At 42.4% G+C, this 16,009-nt stretch overlaps 1 protein-coding gene across 1 annotated transcript in view; it reads left to right on the top strand.

Moving 5' to 3' along the window:
• The first annotated feature begins 5,058 nt into the window (after positions 1-5,058).
• Positions 5,059-16,009, top strand: part of RAB3GAP2 (RAB3 GTPase activating non-catalytic protein subunit 2) — a 98,291-nt gene continuing 87,340 nt past the window's right edge. Inside the window, exon 1 of the mRNA XM_059413366.1 lies at positions 5,059-5,317. Within this exon, the coding sequence (XP_059269349.1) occupies positions 5,203-5,317 (115 nt within the window). The 5' untranslated portion in view covers positions 5,059-5,202. The remainder of the gene's footprint in view (positions 5,318-16,009) is intronic.

Below are 16,009 nucleotides of genomic sequence, written 5' to 3'. Positions count from 1 at the left end.
CCTTCGGCTCAGGTCGTGATCCCAGGGTGCTGGGATCGAGCCCCACATCGGGATGTCTGCTCAGCGGGGAGCTTGCTTCCCTCTCTCTCTCTCTCTGCCTGCTGCTCTAACTACTTGTGATCTATCTGTCAAATAAATAAAGAAAATCTTTAAAAAAAAAAAAAAAGCTGGTGACAAGTCGTAAATGCAGTAAGGTCAAGAAGACGGAAACTTATACTTGGAATGAAAACAAAACAAAACGAAACCGAGCTCTCAGAAAGATAACAGATTGGTGGTTGCCAGAGATGGGGGGGTGGGGGGAGATGTGTGGAGTTTGGGCGAAATGGGTGAAGGAGATCAAAAGATAAAACTTCTACTCCTAAAATAAGTAAGTCGGGGCTTGTAATATACAGCATGGTCACTATAGTTAATAAGACTGTGTTGCTTATTTGAAAGTTGCTAAGGGTGTCGATCTCAAAAGGTCTCATCACAAGAAAATAATTGTAACTATGTATCGTGACAGATAGTAACTAGACTTGTGATGATCTTTGCGTAATATACATAAATATTGAACCATCATGTTGTACACCTGAAACTACCCTTATGTGCCAGTTTTATCTAAAAAAAGTTATGAATGACACACACATAAAGATAAAGATTTATAAGCACCATCGTACCTATATTTTTTAAACTAAGTATGCTAATATCTTCTCTATGGCATTATAGATTTGGGCCCAATGTAAATATTAGAAAATATGAAAAATATAAATATATTTTATTACATTCAAGCAAGCAGTAAAACACTGAAAGTTTAGTGAAGTTAGTTCTTTTTTCCCTAATTGCTAAATGCCAATAAAAAGAAACACTTCTTTTTCTCTCTAAAAAGTTTCTCCTTTAGCCAGAGTTAAAAAGAAAAAGATGCCGTAACTAGCCCCTGTGGCTGTTAGGAAAATAAGCTATCTCTGAAGTCAGGTAACATATTTTCTGCCAAGGAAACAGACTTTGGTATTCCATAAACTGGATAATCAGTTGTGACTTTCTACCTAGTAAATGCAATCACCTCTTCTTGTCTTTTACTCCCTTTCAATTCTTTATTGAACTCAACACAATCGATTCACCTGGTCATGAAATTTTCTTCTGCTTCCCTTGGCCTTTGTGACATGGTCCTACTATGTATGTTTACTTCTTTGCTTTTTTCCAGTCTCCTTTACTAGAGCTCTTCTTCCATTGGCTACCTCTGGCCTCTCTAATCCCATATATCTAACTTCTGTATAAAAAAAATTTTTTTAAACCTACTTCTTCCATAGGCACCTCAAATTTAACACAACCCATGCTGAATTCATACAATACAGAATTCATCCAATTCCTGTTGGCCCAAATCCATTCCTCCTTTGACATTCTCTCTTTTGGTTGCTGACATGACATTGCCATCTCCATAGTTCTTTGCACAATGCACTTGAACATCAGTCACCTTGACTCTCATCTTCCCTCTCTACTACCCGTATCTAATCATATACTAAAAATCCACTGAGTTGGCCTCCAGAGTGGGACTGACTTTCCACTGTCATTACATCTCATTTAGAATATTTTAATGATATCTTGAGGTGTCTGTGTGTTTCGTTATGCCACATGCTGCTGCCTCATCCTGTTCTATCTTCTAAAAAAAATCTTCAATTGGCTACATCTTGTATGCAGAATAAAATTCAGATAGTAGTATTGGGGCTTTGAGGTTCTCTGTAATCTGGAACAATCTATTTATTGGCTTTCGTTCCTCTTCCTTACCACTCCTTTTCCACTGGACAAGCTTACCCATCAAAACTGATTTCCCTTTTTTCTCCCACAGCCCTGTATGAGAACCGAAAGTCACCCACAACCCTCATCACACTCTGCTTTTCGTTAGAATCCTTTGTAGTTTGTTTCCCGGTTGGGTAGTGACTCTCCGAAGGGCTCGTCCTTATCACCTCGCTGTGTTTACCACATTGCCTCTTAATAATAAATTAGATTATCCTCTGCAGATGTTTGCTGGATAAAGCCTAGTTGTATACAGGCCTTGCTTTTGCTCACACTTCAATTCAGACCTCAATTCGAGGGTGACCTTCTGTAAAACCATGAGGTAAAGTTTCAGTGTCCCTCTGTCCTCTTTTTCCCCTCTCCTTTCTCGCACTTAGAGACGCTCAGTGCCTTTGTGGTCACTCCTGTCCACCCATGCCTCTTACTGGGGTATCTACAGAGATCCCTCCTTTTAAGGCGCTCGAACCCTGAGACCTTTTCCTTCCCAGTTTCCTACCAAAACTACGCATCTCTGAGACAGATTTCAGAGTCCTTCTCTTCATTTTACAGATGAAGAGACCAAGGCCCTGGAAGGTGACATGAATTGCCCAAGTTCATGTGACTTATTAGTGGGCTGAGATTGACCCACAATCTCCTAACTCTAAGACCATTGTTCGTTCTTTCTTTCACACTTCTCCTTCCATCCTGTATCTCAGTACCTTCAACTTCAGGGTGTCATTAAAGACGGGCAGGGACCTGCTGCCGACCATGTTCAGGAGGCATCTCTCTCCCTTTTAACCACAGTTACCAGCGCTCTAACTCACAATCATGGATTCTGGAGAACTCGTGTTAGTACCCTCCTGTGATGATTTTGGTCACAGAATCTGGATTATTGCGGTGCTTTTCCTAGCTCCCGAACTCATACCTCAGAAAGACACAGTCTATTCTGGGATGTGTAAAGCCTGCACATTTTCTGCAATGTGCTTCCTTGTGACTGTGTGGTTAGTGATGTTCCCTGTCTAACACAATCCTCCCACACTCACAGAAACCATGGCAGCAGAACTCCAGAGGCCTCCCCCTGCAGCTTTACAACTTCCTGGGGAAAGAGTTCAGTTCATGAATGTGTTGTAATTTCTGTGAAGGGTATCTGAAGTCCCTCAAAACATTCATGAATGAGCCTTTTCAATACCACTTGGAAGGAAGTCAGGGACTTCGCCATTGAAACCCAGCAATAATGAAATTCAATGGCTACGACACAGGAGATATATGAATGCCTCAGGGAAGAACAAAGGCCAGCTGAAGCAGCCAAAGGCAGTTACTTCCACAAAATGTATTTACCTGAATAGGAACTTGAATGGTTTTCAAGGAATGACACTGTATCCTTCCAAAAAGTATCACGTGTTCTTTATTCATCCTGCAAATCTAGGAATATAAATTTAAAATTTATTCTAGGTTGGTATTGGTGCCATATTTGGGGGCTTTAATCACCAGGACAGGATGATCTGAAGAAACATTCCATTTTTTTTTTTTCAGATGGAAAAATGGAAGCATTGAAAGTTTGCCTTTTCTTCACGCTTGCGTCCTAGAATTACAGGTCTCTGATGCTTAAGGAAACTTATAGCACATCTAACCCACCCATGTATTTTATAGGTGAGAACTGATCCTTATTTAGCTGATAACATAGAGTAGCTAATTTTGTGACAATCATTCTACTCCAGAAAGAGGAATTAATGGAGTAGGATCCTGGGCACCAAGTTATATTTGTATTTTTAGGACTGTGTACACAGGCCTAACAGACATGAATGTTCTGGACTACATCTATATGCCTTCAATTAATTTCCATCCCATTTTCCGTCATATAAAGTGGATGACCACATTAGTTTTCTGTTTTGGGTTTTGGGAAGTATGTGAGTGTCTATGGTGCTTTGTGCTAACATTAAAATCATTCCTTTTTGTTTTTTAGGAAAAAATTACATAAATGAACTTCAAGAGTCTTCTCAACAACATTTAGGTTAATTTCTTTATTTAAAAAAAAAAAGTGAGAGTGGGGCGCCTAGGTGGCTCAGTGGTTTAAAGCCTCTGCCTTCAGCTCAGGTCATGATCTCAGGGTCCTGGAATCGAGCCCCGCATCCGGCTCTCTGCTCGGCAGGGAGCCTGCTTCCTCATCTCTCTCTGCTTGCCTCTGCCTACTTATGATCTCTCTCTCTGTCAAATAGATAAATAAAATCTTAAAAAAAAAAAAAAGTGAGATAAGCCACACTCTATCAGGATGGCACTGTGACTACCCCAAACAATGGTCAGAACAATACTTAAAAAAATATAAAGTGCCATGTAATAAAAGTGGGCTACTCTACTTTGTGCAGACATTCCACTCCACTTATTCCTTCAGTAAATATTTATTAAGCACTACCTGCCGGTCCTATGCTAGACACTGTTGATACAACGAGGAGCTAAATGAGATCCCAACCTCCAAGAGTTTACACAACAAAGTCTGCTCCTGATTCGGCAACCCTCCACACCCACCCCAACAAGACTAAGGAGACAACCACTATGTAAGGGTCCCCTGTCATGTTCTGTCCAACCGCTTAGTCCTTCTCCCCTTCCTAGCATTGTCACGATTTCAGTTAAATGGTTGAGTCATTAATTGCTCAATACCTATCTGCCACTAAAATTTTAGCCCCGTGGAACAAGTATTTCATCCCTTTTATTCTCTGCTTCATACCCAGCGCTTCGCGTGGTTGGCACAGAGAAGACCCGCAACAAGTATTTGCTGAATGGACGGATGAACGTTACAATGAATGAAAAACCAAGTGGGTGTCCAAAACTTAAAAGTCTGTAATACAACGTAACTGTATTAGGCCGTGCATAGTACTACGGGAATTTGCAGGAGGAGCATTTAAACGTTAATCTTCACGGGGCTGATTCGCAAAAGAGAAAGCGAGCTCTTCAAACTCGGAGGCTTGGGTGGTGGACCGTCCCCCTCCGGCCTGCGCTGAGCTGCACAGGGATTCTTCTCTGGAATATCAGGATCGTGCCAACAGTAGGACATCAATAAGATTGGTTAAATGACTCAAAGGCTGGCGGGCACAACGTCCAATTAGGTCATCTCTGGCTTAAAGCCATAACAAATAAAAGGGTTCGTTCCCGGGTGTCGGCGCAGAGCCCGGACGAAACCCGGCAGGCAGGGTCCACGTCGACGTCGGTTCCCCGGCAGCCGCCGGTCACGTGACTCGGACCTCGCCAGCCCCCCCTCCCCCCGCGCCCGGCGCCTGGGCCGTCCCGCGCCTGCGCAGCGCTCCGAGACGGCGGGCCCGAGCGCGCTGACAGCTTCCGGTTTGGTTTCCCCGCCCCTGCGCGGCTAAAGCAGTGCGGACTCGGCCGTGGAAGCCGTGGGGTCTCGGGGGGCAGGGCGTGGTGAGGTGCGGTGGGTGCCCGAGCGGGGTTCCCGGAGCCATGGCTTGCTCCATTGTCCAGTTCTGCTACTTCCAGGACCTCCAGGCCGCCCGGGACTTCCTCTTCCCTCATCTGCGGGAGGAGACCCCCAGCGGCGCCGTGCGGAGGGACCCCAGTAAGTGCCCCTCGGCTCCCCCTTCGCCCTCTCCCTCGCGGGTTCGGGTCTCCCGGCCGCCCCGCTGCCGCTGCCTTCAGGGCGCCTGGTTGCCCCAGCTCTTCCCTCTTCGCACCGCGATGATCCCCTGCCCCTCCTCGTCCTCCAGCTCCGTCCGCCTCGGCGGCGTCAGTGTTGTCTTCCTCTCGCCCAGCTCTCTCCTGAACCTTCGCCCTCTGGCCAGAACTGCGCCCTGCGTCCTGTCGCTTCTGCCGACCCCACTGCCCTCGCCCTCCTCCCCAGCCTCCTGTCCGAGAGCCCTCTCCAGCTCCTCCTCCCTCCACCGTTCCGGGTGCCGCACGGCTTGCTCGGCGATCGCGTCCTCCGCCCCGTGCCTTGCCAGCTGTCAGCGCTCTCCCCCGCTGCTGCCTCAACCCCGCGCCCTCTCCTCCATCCCTGGGGCCTCCTGCCACCCTCCCTCCTGAAAGTGTTCCTCGTCGCCCGGTCTCCCTTCTTCCGGCCCCTTCCCCCACCATTCAGATGTAGAGCATCAATGTCTGATTGACAAGTGAGTGACTCCTGAGGTGGTGAGTAAGCGTCTCCCAGAGAAGGAAAACCTGCCAGGAGGTGAGGGCGACTCGACAGTGGGAACGAAAATTACAGCCACACGGCCGGGAAAAGTTAATTTCCTGGACTGCGAAGAGACGCCTCCCCCCTGTCGTTATCACCGAGGAGTGTTAAGTAAGCCCTGGTCCAGGTGGTATGAAGTCCCAAATGGGCTTCTTAGATCTGCATAGCTTCTCAGAATTGCCCACGTTTCTCCCATTTGTGTTTATTGGTTTCTTCGTGTTTCCCACCTGAAGCACGTTTGGTTTTGTAGTACCGCGCTGTCATTTTGGTCATTTTGTGCTATACTGGAATGGTGAGAAAAGGCCCAGTAAGTAAACTCCTTCCCGTTTCTTAAATGTAGAAGATACCAAATCGGAGGGATCGGTGCATATTTACTCTGTGCCGGTCAGTAGTGCTGCAGAGCAAGTCAGGGTGGGGCGGTCTCTGCCCTCTAGGAGCTGTGGTTTACCGGGACAAAAATTAACAGCCATCGGTGTGATTGATACACGTGTGTCTATATATCCATACATGCACATATAGGTATTGGCACTAGCGGACCCTCCCTGAAGTGGTCATACGGAAGCCCACCTTCGAAGTAATGGTTAGATGTGTAGGGGAGGGGTCATAGGATGTGCAGAGGAAGGGAGCTAAGAAGAGCTGCCTGCCTGAAGACGGGGGTGTGGGGAGATGAGGCTGTAAGGTGGTAAGGGGTTTGTTTGCTCAGGAGAGACCTACGGAAGTAGTGGGACGCGTGAAAGACTTCCAGCAGAGAAAGGACATGGTCAGGTTTGTACTCGCAGTCAGCCACGTTTTTGGATACCTGTTCTGTGCCTTGGTGGCAGTGTGGCAAGATGGAAAGCAGGGAGATTGGTGGGAGGTTGTGCCAAAAATCCTAAGAAGCCTGGTGAGCTTGAACTAAAATCACCTCCGCAGGACTTGAGAGGAAGAGATAGGAGTGGGAAGCCATTCAGGAGGTAGAGTCTGCAGGACCTGGTGAAGATCCATCCGGTGGTGGGGGCGTAGCTGATGACGGAAATTGCTGAGAATGCCTTTGGCCTGGGCGAGGATGTTTAATGGGAGAGAATGAAGGAGGTAGGCTTTGGATGTGAAATGTTTCTGGTATGTCCAAGGGAGGGAGTGCAGTCAAACACAATCTAGAGGTCTAAAAGTTAGACCCCGGGCCAGCCATGTTAGTTTGAGGATTACCGGCTGGAAGGGTCGGTTCAGTCTCCAAGATGGTGTATGCAGTGAAGCGAACCAAGTACTGAAGATGAACCCTTAGAGGAGCTGCTATTTATGAGTCATGTAGAGGTTAATGAGAAGAAGACGGAGAAAGGGAGGAAAACCAGGTGAGAGCCGTGCCAGGGAGCACGGGGAGCAGAGGATGTGACGAAGCGGCAGAGCGTTGTCAGCAGTTGCAGCTGAGCTGAGGTCGGCTAAGGTGAGAATGCACGAGTGCCCATTGCTTTGGGGAAGATGCAGGTGGCTGGGACCTTAGGACAGTTTCTGTGGACTGGTGAAGGCACAAGGCATATTTACAGGCCACTGAGGAGCTAAAACAAAGAAGTTGACTTTTTCAAGGGGCCAGGTTGTGAAGGATGGTGGATCCAGGACGGTGGACAGGGGATGTAGAGGAAACAACACATTTTCTCGATCCCTCTGCCACTCCCCTGCTCTTCTTCCATCTGGGCAGCGGCACCCGTCTTGTCACAGAACTTCCTGCTTCCGCTCTTGGCTTCTTGTAATTATTTTCCAAAAGCAGCCAGAGTGAGCTTTTAAAGACAATTTAGATCATGACATGCCCCTTTATAACTCTATAGCTTTTAATTGCACTTAATATAAAATCTGAAGGTCTTAACATTGTTTATAAGGCCCATGAGGCCCTGCCTCCTGCCGCTTCTTGCACCCCATTTTACTCTCCGCTTACCTCTTGTGCTTCAGGCACGCTTTGTTGTGGTTAAACCAGTCAGGCTCATTTGTGCTGGAGGCCTGTGCCCTTGCTCTTGCCTCTGCTTTGGAGGCTGTATGCAGATCTGCATTCTAGACACGTCTTGTTGGTCAAGTCTCATCTCAGCTGTCAACACCTCCTGGAGGCCTTTTCTGATCACTAAATCTAATGTAGTCATTCCTGCCCCCCCCATCATATTTGTTACTCTGAGTCATATTGTCTTGTTTTTGTCCCTGTGTCTGTGTTGTCCAGTATGGTAGCCTCTAGCCACATGTAACTCTTGAGCCCTTGAAATGTGGCAAGTGCTACCAAAGAACTGAATTTTTAATTTTACTTAATTTAAGCTTAAATTAATTAAAATGTTCCAGTTGCGGCTAGTGCCTACCATATTGTATAGCACAATTAGAGGTGCCAAAATTTAGGCACATACAGGTTGAATACTTGTCCAAGGTCACACAGTGAAGGCTAGTCTAAGGATATGAACTCAATCCAGGCAGTTGGGGGTGTATAGTCATACCCCTAAGCATCTGGATTAATTTGCTGTATGTGCTTACAGGCTTACAAGTGTGATTTAATTTATTATCCTTTCAAATCAAATTCTTAGGTTTGTGTATATTGGTATTATTGGGGCTTTCATCAATTCATGTGGAAAATAAATGGAGAAAGAGCTTAACCAGTGAGCCCCTTTGCCAAACCAATATTTTACAGTTAAAACAGTGCTTTAATTTACTAATAAAGATCATCAAAATATCTTGTCCTACTCTTAATAATGTATTTGGAATTCTAGGGATGACTAGTGCTATAGATTCCCATAATCACTGCGTGTCTTGTTTTATTAAAAAACAAAGAAAAATAATAGAATTTGTAAAGGGCTCTTCATTAAGAGAAACTGAACTACTCATGTAGGACCTGCCTTAACCTATTGATGGTGTTTGACCTTGCTTTGCTTCACATTTATTAGTGTTATAAATGATTATTGGGAAAGGAGTCATGAGATCTTTTTATCTTCCTAGCTTATATAGTTTTAATTTCTTATGCCAGCTCATTTATAGGGGATATGTAAAACCAGAACAACAATAATGATAATCTTGACAAGGCTTATTAGTTGTTTTGATTATTTCAATGTGGACAGCTGGCATAGACCTAATGATAACTGGCACCTGGGCACCCAGAACTCAGTACTGCTCTCTTCCATGTTTGAATTGTCGGAGAATAACAGAATGACTTTGTTACTTTGTATCTTCAATTGAGAAATGAGACTATCTTCTGTGGCTTTAAAGATTTTTTTTTTTTTTTAAATTGGTCAGAGAGAGAGAGTGTGCACACAAGCAGGGGGAACAGCAGGCGGAGGGAGAAGCAGGTTCCCTGCTGAGCAAGGAGCCCAAGGCAGGACTTGATCCCAGGACACTGGGATCATGACCTGAACTGAAGGCAGATGCTTAACTTACCGAGCCACCCAAGTGTCCCTCTTCTATGGCTTTAAAAGAGGTCTAGAACCTCACTATTTTTGAATGTTTACACTAGTGATAACTATTAATACTTGTTTCTACTCAGATGCTATTTCAGACAAAACATTTGGTTTCATACTTTGAAATTTCAGAGATGGGTAATAGTAGGGGTCCTCACGTAAACTACAGTGGCATAATTTCCAGTGAGACTGGATTTTTAGACCAGAACTTTGTGATATTTAAAATCAAGTTGGGCAGAGAAAGAAATGCATGTACAGAGAGGGAGAATCAGAATATTTGGAGGTAATGGGTATTACAGTATTGTGGATCTCCTAATTTACTTGATAAGAAAATAATTTCCTAGTGACATACTAAAAAAGTAAGGCAGCTTTCCTTCTCACCTCTTACCAGAAAGAGAAGATAAAGCATGCAGGGAGTTATGTTGGAGTCATCAATTAAAGTCGTGTTTTTATACAGTCACTGAGCAGAGTGTGCTTTTTAGGATCACCTGAAATCATGGGATTACTTTACACGATGGGATATTACAAAGGACATAAAATGCCCATTTTTTATGCTTTGTGAAAAACTTTCTCTTGTTTGAGATCCTACCAGGGGATCGTTTATAGGAGTTTCAGAAAATTTGTGGAGTGAATGGATTTTGTTAGCAATTTAAGATTGGAAGAGGCTCTCGCTGATAAAATTTGTCAATGAGGAAACTGAGACATAACGTAGTCTTTAATTCCTTCATAGAGCTAGTGTTTGTTGAGTACTTCCCATGTACTAAGAACAAAGTGGTCTTAAAGGGTGAATAAAATAGGTTCCTCTCCTCAAGGAGCTTCCTGTCAATAAAGGAAATAAGCATGTAACAGGAGTGTTACAGGTGTTGTCCTGTAATTTGGCACATGAGAGTTGGAGAATGAAGGAGTGTTAGTTCATGCTGTACAGGGGATTCAGGGAAGTTGTTGGAGAGGAAGCATCAGCTTTACCAAGTCTTATCCCATCAGATGGAGAGAAAATGGTCAAGTAAGGGATGTGAAACAGGATGGGGTTCAGAAAGCTGCAAGTAGCAAATTGGGGGAGAGTAGGGTATGGTGAGGGACGAAGCTGCAGAGATTGTCGGGAACTTAAATTTTACACAGTACAGGGTCGTCAGATGGAAGTTAATACTTTGGAGTTACATGGAAATTTGCCCAAGGGTTAATTGGAAACAGTTTAAAATAAATTAATTTCCATGTACTCTTATGAAAGTACCTAGTTTTCTACCTGCCCTTTTCCCATTTCACTAAAGACTCATCTTTCACATATTCTGAATATTATCATAGTAAGTTGCTTCAGGGTGTTTAAAAAAAAAATTTCCCCTTTAATCAAGGCACCGTGAACTCCCCCATCCATCTCTCTGAGACATTTCCTAATAATTTTTGTTTTTATGTCCATCATCAAAATTTGTGATATGTGTGTGTTGTTTTTCTCAGTTATCAACTTTTAATAATAATTGCAATAAGTCAAGAAGAAAAATTCTAATATGTGGAGTTTTACCACAAGAACACTTTTCTCAGTTCATGTTTCTGCAGAGAAATTTTTGGATTAATAATAAAAATAATATTACATTAGAATAGCACTTTGGAGGAAATGGAATGGAAATAAGAATTTAAGGAGAAAAAAATTACTTTTAGAGAACATCGTTTTTTAACAGACGTTGCTGCGTGTCATAATTTTCCTACAGTATATAGAATCCACTGAATACATTTAGAAGGATGGTATACATTTATATTAAAATACCATGTTTATTGTATTTAAGAAATTACATCTTTCGTACAAGGGATACATACCATTGAAAACCTCTTGGGATAGGGACGCCTGGGTGGCTCAGTTGGTTAAGCAGCTGCCTTCGGCTCAGGTCATGATCCCAGCGTCCTGGGATCGAGTCCCACATCGGGCTCCTTGCTCCGCAGGGAGCCTGCTTCTCCCTCTGACTCTGCCTTCCACTCTGTCTGCCTGTGCTCGCTCTCACTCTCTCTCTCTTACAAATAAATAAATAAAATCTTTAAAAAAAAAAAAAAAAAAAAAAAAGAAAACCTCTTGGGATATATATAAATAAAAAATTCGAAGGCTGTCTTCTATAGGGCTCAGTCGTTCCCAATCTTTTTTTTTTCTTTTTCCATTATAGCACACATAAAAAAAATACTTGGTATCCGAATAGTGAAAGCAGTTTTGAAAAAGAAGGAAAAAGTTGGAGGGCTTATACTTCTTGATTTCAAAACGTTACAAAAACTGCAATAATGAAAATCAGCAATTCAAGGTAGTCACACTGGTACTGGCATAAAGACAAATAGACCAGTAGGCTATAAACCCTTGCATATATGGCCAGATGATCTTTGGCAAGGGTACCAAGATCACTCAGTACGGAAAAGGACAGTTTCTTCAACAAATGGTATTCGGAAGACTGCATATCCAAGCACGAAAGAATGAAGTTGGACCTTTGTCTTAGACCAAATACAAAAATAACTGGAAATGGATTACAGACATAAACACCTAAAACTGTAAATACTTAGAGGAAAACATAGGGGAAGGCTGCATGACATTGGAACTTCATAATGACTTCTGGTTGGATATAACACAGAAGGCACAGGGAACGAAAGCAAAAACAGACAAATGGGACTATATCAAACTTTAAAACATTTAAAACATGACTCAAAGGATGGGATCAAGAGTAAAAAGGCAACCTATGAAATGGGGGGAAACATTTGCAAATCATGTATCTGATAAGGGATTAGTGTCCTCAGTATATAAAGAACTGTAGCTCAACAGTAAACTGATTAAAAACTGGGCAAAGGACTTGAATAGACATTTTTCCAAAGATTTCATATAAGTGGTCAATAAGCATGAATAGATGCTCAGTATCAGTAATCATAAGAGAGATGCCAATCAGAATCATAATGAGCGATCACATCCATTAGGATGGCTATCATTAAAAAAAAAAAAAAGAAAATAACAACTGTTGGCAGGGATGTGGAGAAATTGGAGCTCTACACTGTTGGTGGAATTTTAAAATGATCCCACTGCTATGGAAAACATGGAATTTCCTCAAAAAAAGATGGAATTACTGTATAATCCAGCAATCTCATTTCTGGGTATATATCCAAAAGAGTTGAAAGCAGTGTCTCAGAGATATTTGCACACCTATGTTCATAGGAGCACTACTCACAAAACCCAAGGAGTAGAAGTAATCCAAATGTTTATGTTGAATGAATGGATAAACACACACTCATACACGCACACACAGAGTGGAATATTATTCAACCTTACCAAGGAAGGGACTCCTACAATATGCTACAATGGGAATGAATCTCGAGGACACTGCTATGATATATATTAGTCACAGAAAGACACATGCTGTATGATTCCACTAAAGTAATTAAATTCATAGAAATGGGAACTAGAATGGAGTTACTAGGACTTCGGAGGAAGAACTAAAGGGGACTTATTTGGTGGGTATAGAGTTTCATATTTGCAAGATTAAAAAGTTTTAGAAATCTGTTTCACAACAGTGTGAATATACTTTGCACTACTGAACTGTACACTTAAAAATGGTTAAGATGGTAAATTTTAGGTTATGTTTTTAACATAATAAAAATTATGTCAGTTACGGGCACCCAGGTGGCTCAGTGGGTTAAGCCTCTGCTCAGGTCATGATCTCAGGGTCCTGGGATCGAGCCCTGCATCGGGTTCTCTGCTCAGCAGGGAACCTGCTTCTCCCTCTCTCTCTGCCTGCTTCTCTGCCTGCTTGTGTCTGTCTAATAAATAAAATATTTTTAAAAAGTCTGTATATTTAAAAAAAATTATGTCAGTTAATACGGAGAGATTGGTCATACAAAATAGATAAAGCTACTCATGGTGGGCAGTGACCTGCTTTCCAGTAGCCCCAGGCCCTACCTGGCTGTCTTAAAAGATGAGAGGGTTAATATCTTGGTTCAACCTGTAACCTGTTTGCAGTTTACTAGGAACCTCTGCTATCCGCAGAGGGTAGCCATTAATGGTTTAAAAAAAAAATTATTTTTTATTTGGCAGAGGGTAACCACTGATGTTTATTTTTTATTTTTTAAAAAAGATTTTATTTATTTATTTGACAGAGAGACGGCGAGAGAGGGAATACAAGCAGTGAGACTGGGAGAGGGAGAAGCAGGCTTCTTGCTGAGCAGGGAGCCCAGTGTGGGGCTTGATTCCAGGATCCCGGGATTATGACCTGAGCTGAAGGCAGACACTTAACGACTGAGCCACCCAGGTGCCCCGCCAAGGATGGTTTTAAACGAAAGCATAGCATTTCAAGATTTGAGTTGTGGACAGATAGATTTGGTGGCTGTGAAAAGAATAGGTTGGGTAGTTCAAAGCTGGAGGTAGGTGATTGTTTGGGAGATGTTTCTAGAAGTCAGATGCGGACCTTCAGAAGTAAAGAGAACTCAGGCAGTAACAATGGTGATGGAGCTTGAAACTTGCTAGAGTTAGCAGTGGCAATCTGTAAAAACGGAATTTGAGCTGAGAAATAGGATAACCAGTTAATATTTTGGAGACATTTTTATGTCAGCAAAGAAAGAATGGATGGGAGTGGTGGGAGAATGTGGAAGCAGAATGACCAGTGGGGGCCCATTGCAGTATTCCAGAAGGGGGGGTAATCTTAGATTGGTATTCCTTAGTCATTATTTGATTTTACTTAAAGGGACAATCCTGGAATTATAAGACAGCAAGTAATTTTTGATGACTGCTATGATAATACCACTTGGAGCTATAGAGACCCTAAATGAACCTTCCTTATGCAAAGGAATCATTGAATCCTTTGATTCAATGAATCCTTGAATCCTAAAATGTGTGCTGTGCCCATATTTCTCCCTTGAAAAGAAGACCAGAAACAGTCTTTCGAACACAGGTCATGTTTCTTTGTACCGTGTGAACCTACGTCTCACATATAAACTGCCCAGAAGAGAAGGTCAAGAGAGACATAGTTACTCATTATCGCATTGCTTTTTTTTTTTTTTTAAATCAGACATGAAACCATCTTTTGGCTACTCATACCCTACCTTCTAGGTGTTAAAACTTCAGCGTCATGCTGTTTAGTGTGGTAGCCACTAGTCATATGTGGTAATTTAAATTTATGTTTCATAGAAAATAAAAGTAAAAATTCAGTTCCTTAGTCATACTAGCTACTTTTCAAGTGCTCATTGACTACATATGCCTAGTGGGTACCTTCCTGGATAGCACAGATACAGAACACTTCCATCATCAAAGAAAGTTCTGTTGTGCTGCTATGGTGAGAATCCTCTGAGACTTTCTGCTTTGTCAACACACAGACCTGTTGCTTGGGCATTTATTTTTTAATTTTTATTATCTCACTCTTAAAAAATAAGCATTCGGGGGGGGGGGGCACCTGGGTGGCTCAGTGGGTTAAGCCGCTGCCTTCGGCTTAGGTCATGATCTCAGGGTCCTGGGATCGAGTTCCGCATCTGGCTCTCTGCTCAGCAGGGAGCCTGCTTCCCTCTCTCTCTCTCTGCCTGCCTCTCTGCCTGCTTGTGATCTCTCTCTGTCAAATAAATAAATAAAATCTTTAAAAATATATATATATTCTGGAACTCTGTGTGTGTGTGTGTGTGTATGTGTACTTAATTATATATCTTTCCCAGTTTGTATATGCAGCTCTGTAGCATTCTTTCTAAAGGCTGTGCAGTGTTCCAATGAAGACTCTACAAGGCTATATTTTACTATTTCCCTATCAATGAACACTTAGATTGTATCCAAAATTTTTGCTATAAGAAAATGCTCCAAATAAGCATCCTTCTGCATGTCTTTATGTAGGATATTGGTTTGTTTGTTTGTTTTTTAAAGATATTTAATTTTTTGAGAGAGAGAGCGAGAGAGAACAAGCAGACTCCTCACTGAGCAGGAAGCCTGATGTGGGACTCGATCCTGGGACTCCAAGATCACAACCTGAGGTGAAGGCAGATGCTTAACCAACTGAGCCACCCAGGTGCCCAGGATATTGGTATTTCTATATGTACATTTCCAGGATTGGAATTGCCGAATAATAGAAATTCACATTTTAAATGCTGGTTTCAGTTGCCAGATTACTCTAAAAATTCGTCAGGTTCATTCCTATCCATGTTAAACAGAAATGCCCATTTACGTATGTTGTCATTCTGTGTTATCAGTTCCCTTGACTTTTGCTTTACTGATAAGTGAATAATGGTTCTCATGTGATAGTAAGATTATTGTCAGGCTTTATCTGTATTTTTTTTTAAAAACAGCAGGTAATAGCAAAGTTAAGCTGGTATTTGAAGAATTTAAATATGAAGAAAGTTTTCTCACAGAGACTAGTTGAATATTAGAATGGGTTAAATAATAATGTTGATTTAGAATATGCAGAAAGTACCAAAATAGCTAGCATTGTTTACATACCTTCACCCATATATCATAATGGTGTACCCTTACCCTGTTAGCATGCTCATCTCTTTCTGCTGCTTTGGATACACATGTAACATGGCATTGTAGGAAACAATTATAAAGGATGCAGTTTTTTTCTAATATATTATTGCCTTTAGTCCTTTAAAAGAAAATAGGACATGGAATCAGGCAATTAAATTTCATTGTTTATATGGATTGTTTTGTTTTGTTGCTTTTGTTAAGGTGGGTCTAAAGATTTCTTAGGTTTTGGCCAAAGGG

Source organism: Mustela nigripes, chromosome 10 (genome assembly GCF_022355385.1).
Source record: "Mustela nigripes isolate SB6536 chromosome 10, MUSNIG.SB6536, whole genome shotgun sequence".
Classification (NCBI taxonomy): Eukaryota; Metazoa; Chordata; class Mammalia; order Carnivora; family Mustelidae; genus Mustela; species Mustela nigripes.
The sequence above is the reverse complement of the archived record's forward strand: the minus strand, read 5'-3'. Positions and strand labels throughout refer to the sequence as shown.